Source organism: Neofelis nebulosa, chromosome 16, assembly GCF_028018385.1.
Source record: "Neofelis nebulosa isolate mNeoNeb1 chromosome 16, mNeoNeb1.pri, whole genome shotgun sequence".
In the NCBI taxonomy this organism is placed as follows: domain Eukaryota; kingdom Metazoa; phylum Chordata; class Mammalia; order Carnivora; family Felidae; genus Neofelis; species Neofelis nebulosa.
In genome coordinates, this window is record NC_080797.1 from 47,475,410 (window position 1) to 47,489,965 (window position 14,556).

The following is a 14,556-nucleotide window of genomic DNA, read 5'->3' on the forward strand; positions in this document are numbered from 1 at the left end:
TCTCCAGTAATTCTCTTTGTAAAGGTAACATACACTGAACTAAGTCTGGGTATTCTCCTTGATACTCCCTTAGTGAACACATTTACCAACATGAAAGGAACAGCAAACTCTTGTTGCTAGTCTCAGTCAACACTGGAAGAGAAACAAAAAGTTACTTCTTTCCAGAACTGACTTCAAAACCATGGATTAAAATCATTTAACCACAGAAAAGAAAAACTGAAATTGATGGACTAGTCTATCTTGAAACACACTTATTGGCCCTTTAATAATCGCCCCTATGCAAAATAAAATGTTTTACATAAGTTCTTAAAAACTCACTGTACACATATGCTCTCCTTCCTGTGATATGTGCTGAAGCCAATTCATTTCATTGATTTGGCTGGAAATCAGAAGCTGCATGGTTAACAGTTGTATTGTTCAACCCTGCTCCGACGTCAGGGATGTTTATTTTGAACAACCCTGGTTTCCAAACAGTTTGGTTTCTGGAGCACTGGCAAATGGGGTACCTGGCATCTCTTTTTATAAGAAAAACAATTTTGGTAGCTTTGGAAAGGCAAGGTGCTTTGCTTTTGATAAATGATGAATTCTGATTAACCTGCAGGTCCTTTACCTTTGATGTTTTCTCCTACAAGTTCCCGTTACACAGCTCCTTCCACTCATTCAAAGGAGAAAACCTGCCAAGATCTGTTTCTGTGTTACTGTTTTTCATCACTCACAGTCTCTTTGTGACAAGACACATGAAGATCATTAAGTGGTTTTGGGGTCACATGAGAGTCTAAGAACAAAATGTTAACCCACCTGCTGGTATTTGGGCTCCTGTTTCTTTCCAAACTGTGCTTGGCTCCTTGAGAGGGCTGCGATTGTTCACTTGTGCCCTGTTTTCCAGGTCCACTAAAAGTTGGCAGCTTAAAAAGAGTAGACATGTTTCAGTGCTCTGATGAAGGAATTCCTCTTCTCTTCACTCTCACATTCTATTTTTCAAGCCATTCTTGCTAAATGTGCAGAAATAATTGAACCTACTAAGATGATTTCCCTTTTCATGTTTCATACCTAATAACTCATATATTGCATGGAGGTCTTTTACATAGAGAAGCTGGCCCCCAACAACCCAATCCAGACTGGGAGCAAGTGAAGAATAAGCAGACAAAACAGACATCAAAAATCCCAAAATTTTCCCCTATATTATTATTGAGGCAGCAATCTTTGTGGCAGGAAACCGGGACCCTGGGTTCTAGTCAAACCCTTACTCAGAATAACCTAAGAAAGTCTTGTGCTTCAGTTTCCTCATCCATAAAACTGGGATGTAGTATCTATCTGAGTCCACCAGTGAGGATGCTATGAAAATAAAGCACACTAAAATAAAAGCTACAATACTTTGGAAATAGAAGTAAATTAAATCACAGGCGCCTGTATGGCTCAGTCAGTTGAGTGTCCGACTCTTGATTTCAGCTCAAGTCATGATCCCAGGGTCGTGAGATCCAGCCCTGCCTCAGGCTCCACACGGAGCCTGCTTAAGATTCTCTGTGTCTGTCTCTCCCTCTGCCCTTCTCCCCCACTCATGTTATCTAAAAAAAAAAAAAAAAAAAAAAGTAAATTAAACACTGTATATTTTATCCCAAAGAGAGAATTTTGGATCTGCTCATTCCAAGTTTAACAAACTTAGTTCATTGTACTTCCTAACCTTCGGCAAATTGAGACAACAAATGTGGTATTTTGGGATGACATCAAGATGCCTAAAAGTGAGAGGATGCGCAAAAATGATCATAAGCTCCCTAAAGTATGAGCTCCAGAGGACTCTGTGTGGGGGAGAAGATTCCTTAGCAGGGGCTAAGGGCAACAACTTTATCATGGAGCATCAAGTAACAGATGTTCTGAAAAATGTCATGGTCACCAAGGAAAGATTAGAATATATTCAAAATAGGTATTTAGGATAATGGGAAGTTTGTAATGTTTTCATTTAGTATGATTAAAAATTTAAGAACTGATAAATTAATGGATTTCAATTAACTGAAAAATCCATTTAGATGGAAATGCCTTATTCCCTGATTATGCTAGAAAAGCAGGGTAAATTTTTTAAAGAAAAATTCAATATGGTACAATTGTTTTATCCATAGTCATATGTATTAGTAGATGGTTTTCAATGAGGCTTGCCATGAATTCCTTCCCTTGTTGTCCACACTGCCACAAGATAGCTGGAACCTATTTCCCTCCTCTTGAATCTGGGCTGGCCTTGCAGCTTTGACCAACAGAAAGTAGCAGCAGTAATACTGTCCTAGGGCTGGGACTAGTTTTTAAAGAGGCTTAGCAGTTTCAGCTTTCACTTGGGAAGGCAGCTGCCATGCTGTAGAGAAGCTTGGATGAGATTATTTATTGGATGATGAGAAGCCAAGTGCAGAGAGGGGCCGCTTGGAGGAGGCCAAGGCACCAGGCATGTCAATGAGGCCTTGAACCTTCTTGCCTATCCCAGCCTCCAGCTGAATACAGTCAAGAGAGTGATCCCAGCCCATGCCACACAGAGAGAATCACCAGGTAAGCCCTGTCATATTTCTGACCCACAGAATTGTGAGAAATAAATTATTGTTTTAAGCCACGAAGTTTGGGTTTTTGTTGCTGTTATTACATAGTGATAAATAACCAAAACATAACATACAAGGAACCTTTTTATTATTATTATTTGAGAGAGAGAGAGAGACAGAGAGAGAGAGATGGCTGGCAGGGGAGGTGGATGAGGGAGGGGGGGTAGGAGAGAGAAGGAGGGGAAGAGAGGAGAGAGGGAGTGAGAGAGTGAGAGTGAGAGAGAGAGAGAGAGAGAGAGAGAGAGAGAGAGAGCAAGAAGAGAATCTTAAGTAGGCTCCACACTCAGCATGGAGCCTGACAGAGGGCTCAATCCCATGACCCTGGGATCATGACCTGAGCCAAAACCAACAGTAGGATGCTCAACAAACTGAGCTACCCAGGCGCCCCAAGAAAACTTATTTCTAATAGTTTTCTAATAAATTTGAAATTTCAATATAAACAGAAATTAGAGTCTAAGTAAGTTCTTTGTGCCTTCTTTTTATACCAAAAAAAAAAATGCCAACACTTTTCCAAATGTTTTAAGTGAGGACTGAAGTCTGACATTCAGCAGGGCACAGTGAAAGAACACTAAACTAGGAGTGAAGAAATCTGCCCCTAATCAATTGTGAGCCTTGGCAGTAGTGTAGTAAGGTGGGAGGGGGGGGGGGTGGCGAGGGGAGCTGTCTGCCCTGTGCAGGCAATTAAAGGATGTACTACAGGTAGAGAATTTTTAAACTATAATAAAACCCACTAAAAGCTGGCCAGCTTTTTATCACTGCAGGCCAGCAATTCTAAATAATTTCAGTAAAAAGTCCTCCTTCTAAATGAGGCTGACCTCTCCTACCTCAACCCCACCTCTGTAACACCTGGACATTAGGAAGTTTAAGGAACTGAACTTGAGCTTCATACTCTGTAAAATGATGGGGTTGATCCATCTCTAAAATCCTGGTTCAAGAGGCAGCCAGCATTCCATGTGTGAACTTGTTCAGACTCATTCATTTATTCATTCCCTCAGTGACCATTTGCCAAGTACCTACTATGTGCCAGGCACCCTTGCTAGGACACAGAATGAGTAAGACACAGACCCTGTCCTTAAGGAGCTCATGGAAGAGCTACAACCTCACTAAGCCTCAAGCTACACCTGCCAAGCCAGCTCCCATGGTATCTTCTCACCTTCTTTGAGGTGTCTTCTTTGATGACCAGGTCCATCTGTCCCATACTGGGGCTACTCATAGGTAGAGTCTGTGGGTCATGCATCATCATATCCCAGAGTCTAATACATAGCCTCTGGCTCTATAAATGTTTATTGAATGAGTGAGTAAATGAATGACTAAACAATTTAGAATGGGGATTAATACCGGCCCAAGATACCGTATTTAGTAAGTTGAACCACGTATAATTGTCAATACTTGAATATTTTGACCTATAAGACAGCAATTTCAAATAGTTCAATCTGATGCATGGATTACAAAGAACATGGGCTGTATGTTGGGTTTGGAATGAGAGATGAAGAGTATCTACCTTGGAATTCCATCCTAGAGGCCTTATTTCCCAAAGCCAAGAGGACCCCACTATGAGTTGGTTGTATTTAGGTTAGTCCTTGCACATGGATTAGGGGCTATGCTGAATCACGTTCCAGATCCTGCTCACGCTGCCCTGCCTCCCACTTAGCTGTACCTGATGGCTCTTCTCTGGCTGATCCCCAGGGCTTTCTTCAGAGACTTGGATGACAGGTTTCCAGCCACAGTCACTTCTTTTCCTGGACCTTTTGCCAAAATGTCCTCCTTGAAAGTCTCTCACCATGGAAGATCTTGTCAGGGTTTGGCAATTGCCACTGGTGTCCAGCTGCTGGCCTCTTGGCAGCTGCATGACAGGTGGAACATAGGTGGAAGCTGGGGGGCCCAAGGCTGAAGGTGAGTCATAAATGTTTGTAAACTCTCTTGAAGAAGCCCACAAAGACCTGTACTCCTCCTGCCTCTTTTGTATCATCTCAAGTTTATCAATTTTCTGTTCAGTATTCCTCAGCAAATCGGCATTCTGGTACATTAATGTCTGTGAAATCTTCAGATTCAGCACACACTTACTGATGTACTCCTCGGTCATGCACCTATTGCTCCCATTGCCCTTGGCTTCTCTGGCTAGCTCAGGTAGGCTGGGTGAACTAAGAGAACCATTTTGCCAATCCCAGTCCTCAAAGGAGAGCTCTGTGTCAGCTTCTGAAGAGCTCTCACCATCATCATAAAAACAGCATGCTTCTCTCTCCATCTTTTCCAACTCTTCTTCCATGGACTTTAGTTCATCTGCTTGGCTTGGTCCAGCTCCCACAACAGATGAATCAGTTCCTGGGGGCTCCTCCTTCGTGTTATCTCCCCTGTCCAGGCAGCCTGAGTAGATTTCATTGATTTCAAAGCTGCAGAGGCTAGCCTGACCTGGACTGGGCCCCCTGGCGTCCTCTTCCATCACAGAGCAGGCAGGAGAAGCAGCATCTCGGTTCTGAGTCTCCTTGGCCATCAGACCTGGATCTAGGACCTGAGGATCTGGTGTTGCTTTCTCCGTGGGTGAATGAAGCCGACTGCCTGCTGGAAAGAGTGGCAACATGCAACGGATTAAAGTGATCACATGCAGCAACTTAGCAGCCTTAGCATGTTGCTCCAGTGATATGAGAATGGAGAAAGAAACTTTTTAGTTTCCCATTCCCTTCCCAGGTGTGGAAGACTACAAGATACACTCCCAGAAGGTGAGGGAGTATTTCTAAGAGATGAAAATTCCCATTTTGACATGAGTTGAGGTAGAAAATTGGGGAGGGGTCAAACCCTGGGGAAAATGTTCTAAGCTTAAGTTACAATGTGTTCAAAACATGCCTAACTATCAGGACATGCAAATTACAAGCCCCTGAATCTTAAAAACTAAATTCATAGCTTTCTTTACACGCACAGGAGTTTGAATATTCATGTCAGTTAAAGTTATGCTCTTGGCGAGCATCTGATAAAAGTAGCCAAGACACTGCCCGAGAAGCCACTACATAATAGGAAGAATAATTAATTCAAAAAATACCACTAGAACTGATCACCCATCACCTCTGGTTGATGGTATACAGCTCCCAGAGAATGGGATGGAGGAGCCAAAGTAATGAAAGCTTGTGGGAGGTCATTCTGGAGGCCTCCAGCCCTGTCCAAAGAGAGGCAGAAAGAATGGTCACTTGGCCTGGATTCCAGCTCTTTAGTAAGTTCTGGAATCCTGAGCAAGCCATAACCTCTCTCAACTTTAGTGTTCTCATCTGGAATATGAGGATATTAACCCAGATGACTGCAAGGTCCTTTTCAGCTCTGCATTCTAAGATTTCTTTTTTTTTTTTAACGTTTATTCATTTTTGAGAGACAGAACAGAGCACGAGTGGGGAAGAAGCAGAAAGAGAGGGGGACAGAATCCAAAAGCAGGTTCCAAGCTCTGAGCTGTCAGCACAGAGCCCAATGCGGGGCTCAAACTCACTGACTGCGAGATCATGACCTGAGCTGAAGTCAGACACTCAACCGACTGAGCCACCCAAGTGCCCCTAAGATTTCTAAATGTACGAACAAAGCTATAAAACTATATGAAAAGCTTGGAGGGAAACACCAAAATATTAACAAATTATTTCTAAGTGGCAGAATTAAAATAAGTAATTTTCTTCTTTGTATGATTTCAAGTTTTCTATAATGAACAGATAATAGTTTTAAATATAAAAATCACCATTTTGGGGGATGCCTGGCTGGCTCAGTCAGTTAAGCATCTGACTCTTGATTTTGGCTCAGGTCATAATCTCACAGTTCATAATATTGAGCCCTATGTCGGGCTCTGCCTGCTTGAGATTCTCTCTCTCCCTCTCTCTCAAAATGAAATTAACTTTTTAAAAAATCACCGTTTTTATTTGTGAAGCAATTAAATAAATTCCTAAGAATAATCATACTAGAAATAAACTGGCTGTTACTGCTTAGTTCTGGAGTCAAAAATATTTAACTTAGTAATTTCAAGGATCTTGATTTTTCTTGAAGGCATCAATCTTTTCCCAGTGTAAGTGATGTGTACAGTCTGGAGGAGTTGATTAGTTGTAGCCTGCAACTCCTGGAACCCATTCATGTCAATTAATGCTTAACCTGTGGGTTAAGGCCATACCCGTTTCCTTTAGCTCTTTTATTTCCAAGTTAGGGGTCTCTTTCAAATGTTCTGACATCAGTCCTAGACAAACATTGACATCAGGATGGAGTTCATATCTCTGCATCTTGGGGCTCTCAGTTGGCTGAGTTCTCTGGGCTCCGAGAAAATCCTATAATAAGGGAAATATCATCAAGGACATATTTGCAATTATTTGAATGTCACTAGTATTTTTTAAGCAGGTCTAGGTATCAAATAAACTTCTTCTTCCTGTTGGGTAGACTGACTGTAATCCAAATTGGCTAATTCATTGTTATTACCGATATATATTTTTTTAATTTTAGAGAGAGAGCATGAGCAGGAGTGAGGGGCAGAGGGTGAGACGGGGGGAGGAATCTTAATCTCCGTTCAGCTCTATCCCATGACCCTGGGATCATGACCTGAGCAAAATCAAGAGTCAGACATTCAACAAACTAAGCCACCCAGGCACCCCTAATATTTTTTAAATAATAACAATAGCTTCCAGTCACTGAATAGCATTATGTGCCTACAGGATACCTCTACTATGTGCCAACCTTCTCCAGCCCCCCTCATCAATTTCCTGCTGCCCTAACCAAGTGAAGCAGCTAGCAGCTCCTTTTCTTGGGAGCACAGAAAGGATATGATGAAATGAGGATTTCCAAAACTTCTTTCAACTAGCTTCTTCCTTGTCTCTAACCCCCTATGCCTCTGTGACGAGTAAGCAGAAATAAAGTCCTAACAGCTTCAGAGCTTACCTTTAAGTCATTCTTCAAAATGTACCGGATATCTTGAAGGTTCATAGTTCGGTCTTTCTGCTTGACCTGGATGCCTGACTTAACAATATCATAATAAGGTTTTGGAAGCCTTACATCAGCTTCTAAATAATTTCCCAAGACTATGGCTTCTTTAATAACTGAGCCATCTAAGCCATTCCAGGGTATGTTATCTGGTAAAGAAAAAGTCACAGGAAAAAGTAACATAAAGAAATCATGTTTTAAAAACAGAAGAAATCATGTAAAATTGGGTAACTGGGGTAACCTTAGTTAAGTCACTCAACCCCTTTAAACATTAATTTCTCTTTATAGAAAAAACTATCTGGATGACCAGTCATAGACAAGAAACCACTTTACCCATTTACCAGGGAAATTCCTGCTACGGAGACAGGAACAAGTACTGTCAGAATTATGTACATGTGGGCTCCCTGCTGGCAGACCTGGAGACCACAGGAAATGTTTCATGGCATCAGGATGGGCAGCTCAATGCACTCCTTTCATGGAAGGTGTGGTTTTGCCTCTCAGATTGTAAACACTGCTAAATGAAAGGGAACACTCACCTCCTCAGTGAATGTGGTTTTACTGTGTGTGTGTGTGTGTGTGTGTGTGTGTGTGTGCGCCCTCTCTTGAAAGATTCCTTCTATCTTCAGATATGTGATCACTTCCTTAGCATTAGGGTCTTGAAGGATTGAATGGCTTCCATATCTGTCAGGTGACACTGCTTATATACACATTGAACTCTAGGTGTGTTTGGTTTCATAGTTTATTTCTCAGAGGCCAGTCTTTTCCCCTCATTTACAAGTTCTTAAAGGGCACCTCACAGAGACCCCTAAGCACTGACAGCAATATTCAGTTTAAAAACTTTGTTTGGATTGGGGCACCCGGGTGGCTTAGTCGATTGAGCGCCTGACTTTGGCTCAGGTCATGATCTCACAGCTCGTGAGTCCAGGCCCATCAGGCTTGCTGCTGTCAGCGTGGAACCGACTTCGGATCCTCTGTCCCCCTTTCTCTCTGCTCCTCCCCTTCTCACGCGCTCTCTTTCTCAAAAATAAACATTAAAAAAAAAAAACAACTTTGCTTGGATTAAATGCATCACCACTAATAGGAGGATAGGTTGGCTTTGCTGAGTCTCAAAGAACAAGTCAAAAGAGATTTCTGGACAATCACCTCATATCTTCTATTAAGTACAAAGAAGTTTCCGTGAAGAAATCGCTTTTTCCTATGTTCTGAATTTTCATAAAAGTAACTCTTGTGGAAAAAAAAAAAAAAACCCAACCTAAGAGTAGAGACTCTGGTCATAGTGAATGTGCTCTTGGATCTACCTGTTAAAATCTCCTGTATGATCATAGAAAAGCTGTAGATGTCCGACTTCACTGTGGCTGCCTTCTCTAAGATCACCTCCGGGGCAGCCCAGTTGTACAGCTGGGTTGGGAGGGGCACTCGAGTCAGGTCCCTGTGTACACGTCCATCCTGGCTACAGAAGGAAACACAAGGTCAGGCTCATGTCTTAAAGGATCATCACGACCATCACACAGTACCTCTGTGAAACATCTACCTCTGAAGACTGGCAACCTCCTTGAGCTTCTAGAAACCCAGCTAGACCCTGAGCTAACCCTTGCTGCCTGCTGTTTCAACCTACCTGAGTGGGCCCTGCCCACCCTCCAACCTCATCTGGCTCTCTCTCACTCAAGTCACGGGGGCTCTCTTTGAGTTTCTCCAGCATGCCAAGTACATCACCATTTCAGGTCTTTGCACTGGAAACTGGCTTCTTCTGCATGCCATGCTCTGCCCAGAGATCCTAGCTTGACTGGCTGCTTCTTATAAGAAAGGTATTAGCTTGAAAATTACCTCTTCAGAAAGGCCTTCCCTGACCACCTGTAGTCCTGTTTTATTGGCTTCAGAGCACATATTATCTGAAGTTTTGTTCATTTACTTACTGTTTATTATCTGTCTCCCCTCTGCTAGAGTCAGCTCCATGAGAAGAGGCACCTTATCTGTCTTTTATATCATGTATCTCTAAACTTACATGAGGGTCTCAATGCCTACTTAAGACTCTGTCAAGACCCCCCTCAAGCTCCATCTGCTTTATCAAAGTCCCTTGTGGGACTCCTCCAATTCCTGTGATTGCTTCTCTTCTGAACTCTGCCCTCTTGGGAACAAGTCCTTTCAGTTCATCACTCAAAGGTTCACTGATGTGTTTGAAAAACTCAACTGGGTCCCAACTAGACTCCTTGAGAACTAAGTCATAGCATCCTCAATATCTGCTGAGCCAACAAGAGTCCTCAGGGTGAAGTTAGTGCCCACTTCCATCTACAGGTGTCATGAAAATCTAATGAGACCTTGCATGTGGAGAACACTCTGAGCCATAAAGCACTATGCAAGTAAGTTATTAATATGAATGTTATGGTAGGCATTTGGTAAAGACTGAGGACTGCTAAGTTAAGAATTAAGTTTTTGAGGCACCTGTGTGGCTCAGTCAGTTAAACATCCGACTTCGGCTCAGGTTATGATCTCACAGCTTATGAGTTCAAGCCCTGCATTGGGCTCTGTGCTGACAGCTCAGAGCCTGGAGCCTGCTTCGGATTCTGTGTCTCCGTCTTTCCCTGACCCTTCCCCCACTCATGCTCTGTCCCTCCCCCCACCTCAAAAATAAACATTAAAAAATTTTTTTTTAAAGCAAGTGACCAGAAGTTCTTTGCTGGTCTGGTGAAGGCCAGATTTGAGGATGGGATGGGCTTCTTGGACTTTGAGCAAACCTCCCTAAATAATATTTCTTCCAGCAGAGCTTTTGGTAGATGGCAGTGAGTTCAGGAAATCATGAAATGAAAGCTGGTATTGACTTTTTGGTTGTATTGCTAAATAGTTAGATGTGGCCTAGTATAATGTGAACAGCATACAAGCATGCCAATATCACAGGAAAAGCAATGGAGTGTTTTCCCACCAGAGATATACTCTGAAGACCTAGTATGTTTGGCTCTTCACTTCACAGGCTGATTCTCCAAGGGAAACACTCACTACATTCTCAGACCTCTTAGGCTTGTCTAAGGTTCAGATAAGGGTAAGTCACTTACAACCAGTATTTATATCCTTTCTCTTTTACTTCCACTCACCTTCTTCTCCTACAATCCTCCTTTCCTCTCTGTTAAAGCTAGTCGTAGGGGGGTGGGGGGTGACGCTTCTTTTCTGGCTATCATTCTGGGGCAGTTATTTTTCTAAGCTTCAGCTCTGACATCATTAAAATTACATTTGGCTACGGCTATGTGATACCACTTGCAAGGTCAATCCCAGCTCTAAAGATTCCATTAAGAAGGAGTTGAAGAATAAGAAAAACTGCTCTGTCATTTTCATACCATGAGATGGGAGTGTTACCCTTGACAATGACATTCAACAAATAAAATGTTTCCAAAAATAAATGTGGAATTGAAAGCTATTTTGGATTCTTGGATCCCAGCTCATGTTATCAGCTGTCAAAGAAGGATGTGCCGTTGTGGCTGTAACTGCTTGCTGACTGACATTTCTGCCTGAAATTCCATTCTGAGATCAGCAAACCCAAAAGGAAACACACACCTTCCTACTCAGTTATCTCCCAGCCCCTCATTTGACCAATTTGTGAACACCAGCTTCTCAATGCATCTCACATTTTTCACTTCTATTCTGATTCTGTAGTCACCACCACACCCTACACAGTGGCCTCCTAGTTGGGCTTCCTATCCTCAACCTCTGATCCATTCTCTCCTGATAGCCAGGAAACGTCCTCTACCACTTGGTTGTAGCCATAGCTGGGTAACTTCAGACCAGCTCTTCACCTCTCTGGGACTTGGTTTCCTCATCTGTAAAAGACAAGATTGGGCTGGGGCATCTCCAAAGTTCTAGTTCACTCTAGGATTCACATTTCTACAGAGAGCTCAGGCAGAAGAAACTGTTATACCTCCATGTAAACAACAGATGGTGCTCCATCACCAGCAAATAGATTGTATTCTTTCACAGGCTTCCTGAAAAGCCTTTGTTATGGAAGACAAAAATGTCCAAATGCCTTAGCTTTCACTGCTGCTGAGCACATAGCCAAAGTGACCAATCCCATTCTGAACAATTTCGAGTTTTCCCATCATCTACACTCATCTGTTCACTTAACCAACAAATACCGAGGACTTACTACATGACAGGCCCTGAGCTGAAAATGAACATGCACCCTTCCTGCCCTCTCAAAGGTCACCATCTGGTGGGACAGACACATAGCTGTAGAGGAAAGGAATATGCTAAGTACTCAGGGACCAGAACTTCAGTACAGGCTTCACGGGTGTGGTGAGAGACTGTGCCTGAGGAAAATTTAAAGGATAAACAGGCAAGTTATTCACTGAGAGGTGGCCTATACTGAAAGAGGCTTTGGAGGGCCAAGCAGGGAATGCGAAGTGAGAAGGTTGGCACTGTGGGTAGAGCCTCACGTTGGAAGGCTTCCACACCCTGCAAAGTGCCTGGACTTAAATCATGTAGGCAATGGGGAGACACTGAAAGGTTTTCACTGGAACTGAGAATGGACTTGATCCAAGGCTGTGCAGCTCAACTGGGGAGAGCTGTCTGGCCTCTACCAGTTCTCATGTGGACAAGTACTACAGTTACACCCTAACTGCTTCCCTGCCTCTCTCCTGTCTCCTCTCAGCCCCTTCTTCACATGTAGGAACGAGAAGGATCTTAGCCTGTCAATCATCCATGACACCATCCGCTAAATAAATAAATAAATAAATAAATAAATAAATAAAGCCCTTCAAGCATCCCAATGTTCTTAGGATAAAATAAAAACTCTTCACCAAGGTCCACAGAGCCAAACACAACCAATTCCCCCCTTAAAGGACTAAGGGCATGCGTGGTTTGGGAAGCAAGACTTTCTGTTTCATTCATTCAAAAAACATATGCGGAGTGCCCACCACATGAAGGCCTACTCTAGGCATTTGAGATACAGCAATGGATAAAATGGAAATCGCTGGAGCACCTGGGTGGCTCAGCGGGTTAAACTTCTGACTTCCGTTCAGGTCATGATCTCCTAGTTCGTGGGTCTGAGCCCTGCATTGGTTTCTGTACTGACAGTTTGAAGCCTGGAGCCTGCTTCAGGTTCTGTGTCTCCCTTTCTCTCTCTGCCCCTCCCCTGCTCATGCTCTGTCTCTCTCAAAAATAAACAAAACATTTAAAGAAAAAAACGGAAATCCCTGCCCTCATAGAGCTTTTCACATAGTGAGAAAAACATTAGAGGGTATGCAAGAAGGAATGACCAGCAGAGAGCCTCCGAAACAAAGCTTCAGTGATTGGTGGGTTGATGGGGGCAAGGATAAGCCAACATAGGCAGGTCTGATCATGAGCTCTGCCCAGTGGCTCAAGCTTCACAGCAGAGCAGAACCAACAACGGGCTGAGGCTCAGAAGGCAGAAGGCAGCACAGAAGCACAGGGGAGATCCTCTGCCTTCCAGAACCTAGGGGCAGGAGATGGCACATGCCCCCAACTCTCTGGAGGACTTTGACTCTTGCCAACAAGGAAATGAATGCCATCCACCAACCCTGAATGAGAGTGTTGGTTTGTCTCCACCTACCTCACTGTGCTTAGGCCCTTGAGGGCAGGGAATGGCCTTAGTGCCCACCTAGCCAAGCACCTGGCCCAGGAGTAGGAGGTGTGACCAATTGTGAGGCTCATCAGCACCCATCACCTTCTCTCTCCTTCCAAGATGCACAGCTATGGCACATTTCCCAGCCTCTCTGCAGTGCAGAGGTGACTGCAAAGTGGGAAGCCATGACTTAGCCAATTCAGACTGGACCTTAAACACCATGTGCCCCTCCATGTTCTCTCTTCACTGACCAGCAATGCAGAGGACACAGTGGGGGACTGAGACTTGGGGACAACTGAACCATGGATGGGAGGAACCTAGAACCCAATGGGTGCCCCAATACACACACTAGACTGCAATGTGAGTGAGAAACACACCTTGGTTTATTAAGCCACTTAAAATTTTGAGTTGAATAGTTAGGGCATTTACACATATTGGCTAATATGGGCTCCTTGCTTGTTAAATGTGCATTAAAATGATAATGTCCTGAGCAGAAGCAACTTCCCTAAAGTCCCTCTAACGTTGGCAGACAGGTCAAGGCATTTGGGAAACCTCTTTCCCCAAAAATGAAGAGTTCAGCCCACCAATGAGGAAGAGTCCTGTCCAGATCAGATTCTTTCTCTAGAGCACCCACCTTTCCATCATGTACTCCAGGTTGGTCAGCCTTGCTTCCCCAGCGGAGACAATGTGGATGGCGTAGGAGCTGAGGGAGCGGTGGATAAACCCCCGGGAATGCAAGTATCTCAGGGCGTCACAGATCTGGAGCAGCAGATGCACAATCACCTCCATGTGGAGCACGGGGAACTGGGACCGCTAGAAGCAAGGGATAAAACAGCAAGGAACAACGCTGGGCTCTGGACACTACAGAATGCTTTGCAGTTTCCAAAGTCTTTTCAACTGATCCTCACAGCTACCTAGGGCCCTCATTTTATAAACGGGGACCCAAAAGCTGAAGGTTAAATGACTGGCTTAAGGTCCCACTGACCCTGGCCCTCTGGCTCCAAGCCTAGACTCCTTTCTCTGAACTGAACTGTTTCACACCACAAAAACTGAAGAGACAGTTCTGAAAGCCTGGTACGTACATCCAGGGTGGGCTCACCACCACCACCAATGAGCCTGCCCTGCACCCATCTAAGCCTGTGCTGCTGAGAACTTGGAAGCTTAAAGGACCAGTCCAGCCCCTGCCCTGGGCAGATGACTGATCCTAAGGGGAAAGAAATTCACTCACACCAATGTAGCTGACTGATCAAAGTCATACTGGTCTCTCCTCAGAGAAATGGCATTCTTTTTTTTAAAAAAATTATTGAAATATGATTGACATATAATGTTATATTAATTTCAGGTGTACAACACAATATTTTAACAGTTCTATATGTTACATAATGCTCACCATGGTAAGTTTAGTCACCATACATTACTACGACATTGACTATATTCCCTACGCTATACCTTTCATCTCCATGACGTATTTTGGCTTGTTTTTGT

The 14,556-nt window shown here is 43.6% G+C and overlaps 1 protein-coding gene across 7 annotated transcripts in view; it reads right to left on the reverse strand.

Annotated features, from left to right (window-relative positions):
- Positions 1-14,556, reverse strand: part of TEX14 (testis expressed 14, intercellular bridge forming factor) — a 122,648-nt gene that overhangs the window by 32,252 nt on the left and 75,840 nt on the right. For 6 of the 7 annotated variants that reach the window (XM_058704409.1, XM_058704408.1, XM_058704410.1 and 3 more), the window contains 6 exons: positions 13,706-13,884; positions 8,804-8,955; positions 7,464-7,654; positions 6,709-6,859; positions 4,234-5,135; positions 799-905 (listed from right to left, as the gene is read on the reverse strand). In XM_058704409.1, coding sequence (XP_058560392.1) covers positions 799-905; positions 4,234-5,135; positions 6,709-6,859; positions 7,464-7,654; positions 8,804-8,955; positions 13,706-13,884 — 1,682 coding nt within the window. The remainder of the gene's footprint in view (positions 1-798; positions 906-4,233; positions 5,136-6,708; positions 6,860-7,463; positions 7,655-8,803; positions 8,956-13,705; positions 13,885-14,556) is intronic. The other variant, XM_058704406.1, reaches the window with a different exon arrangement.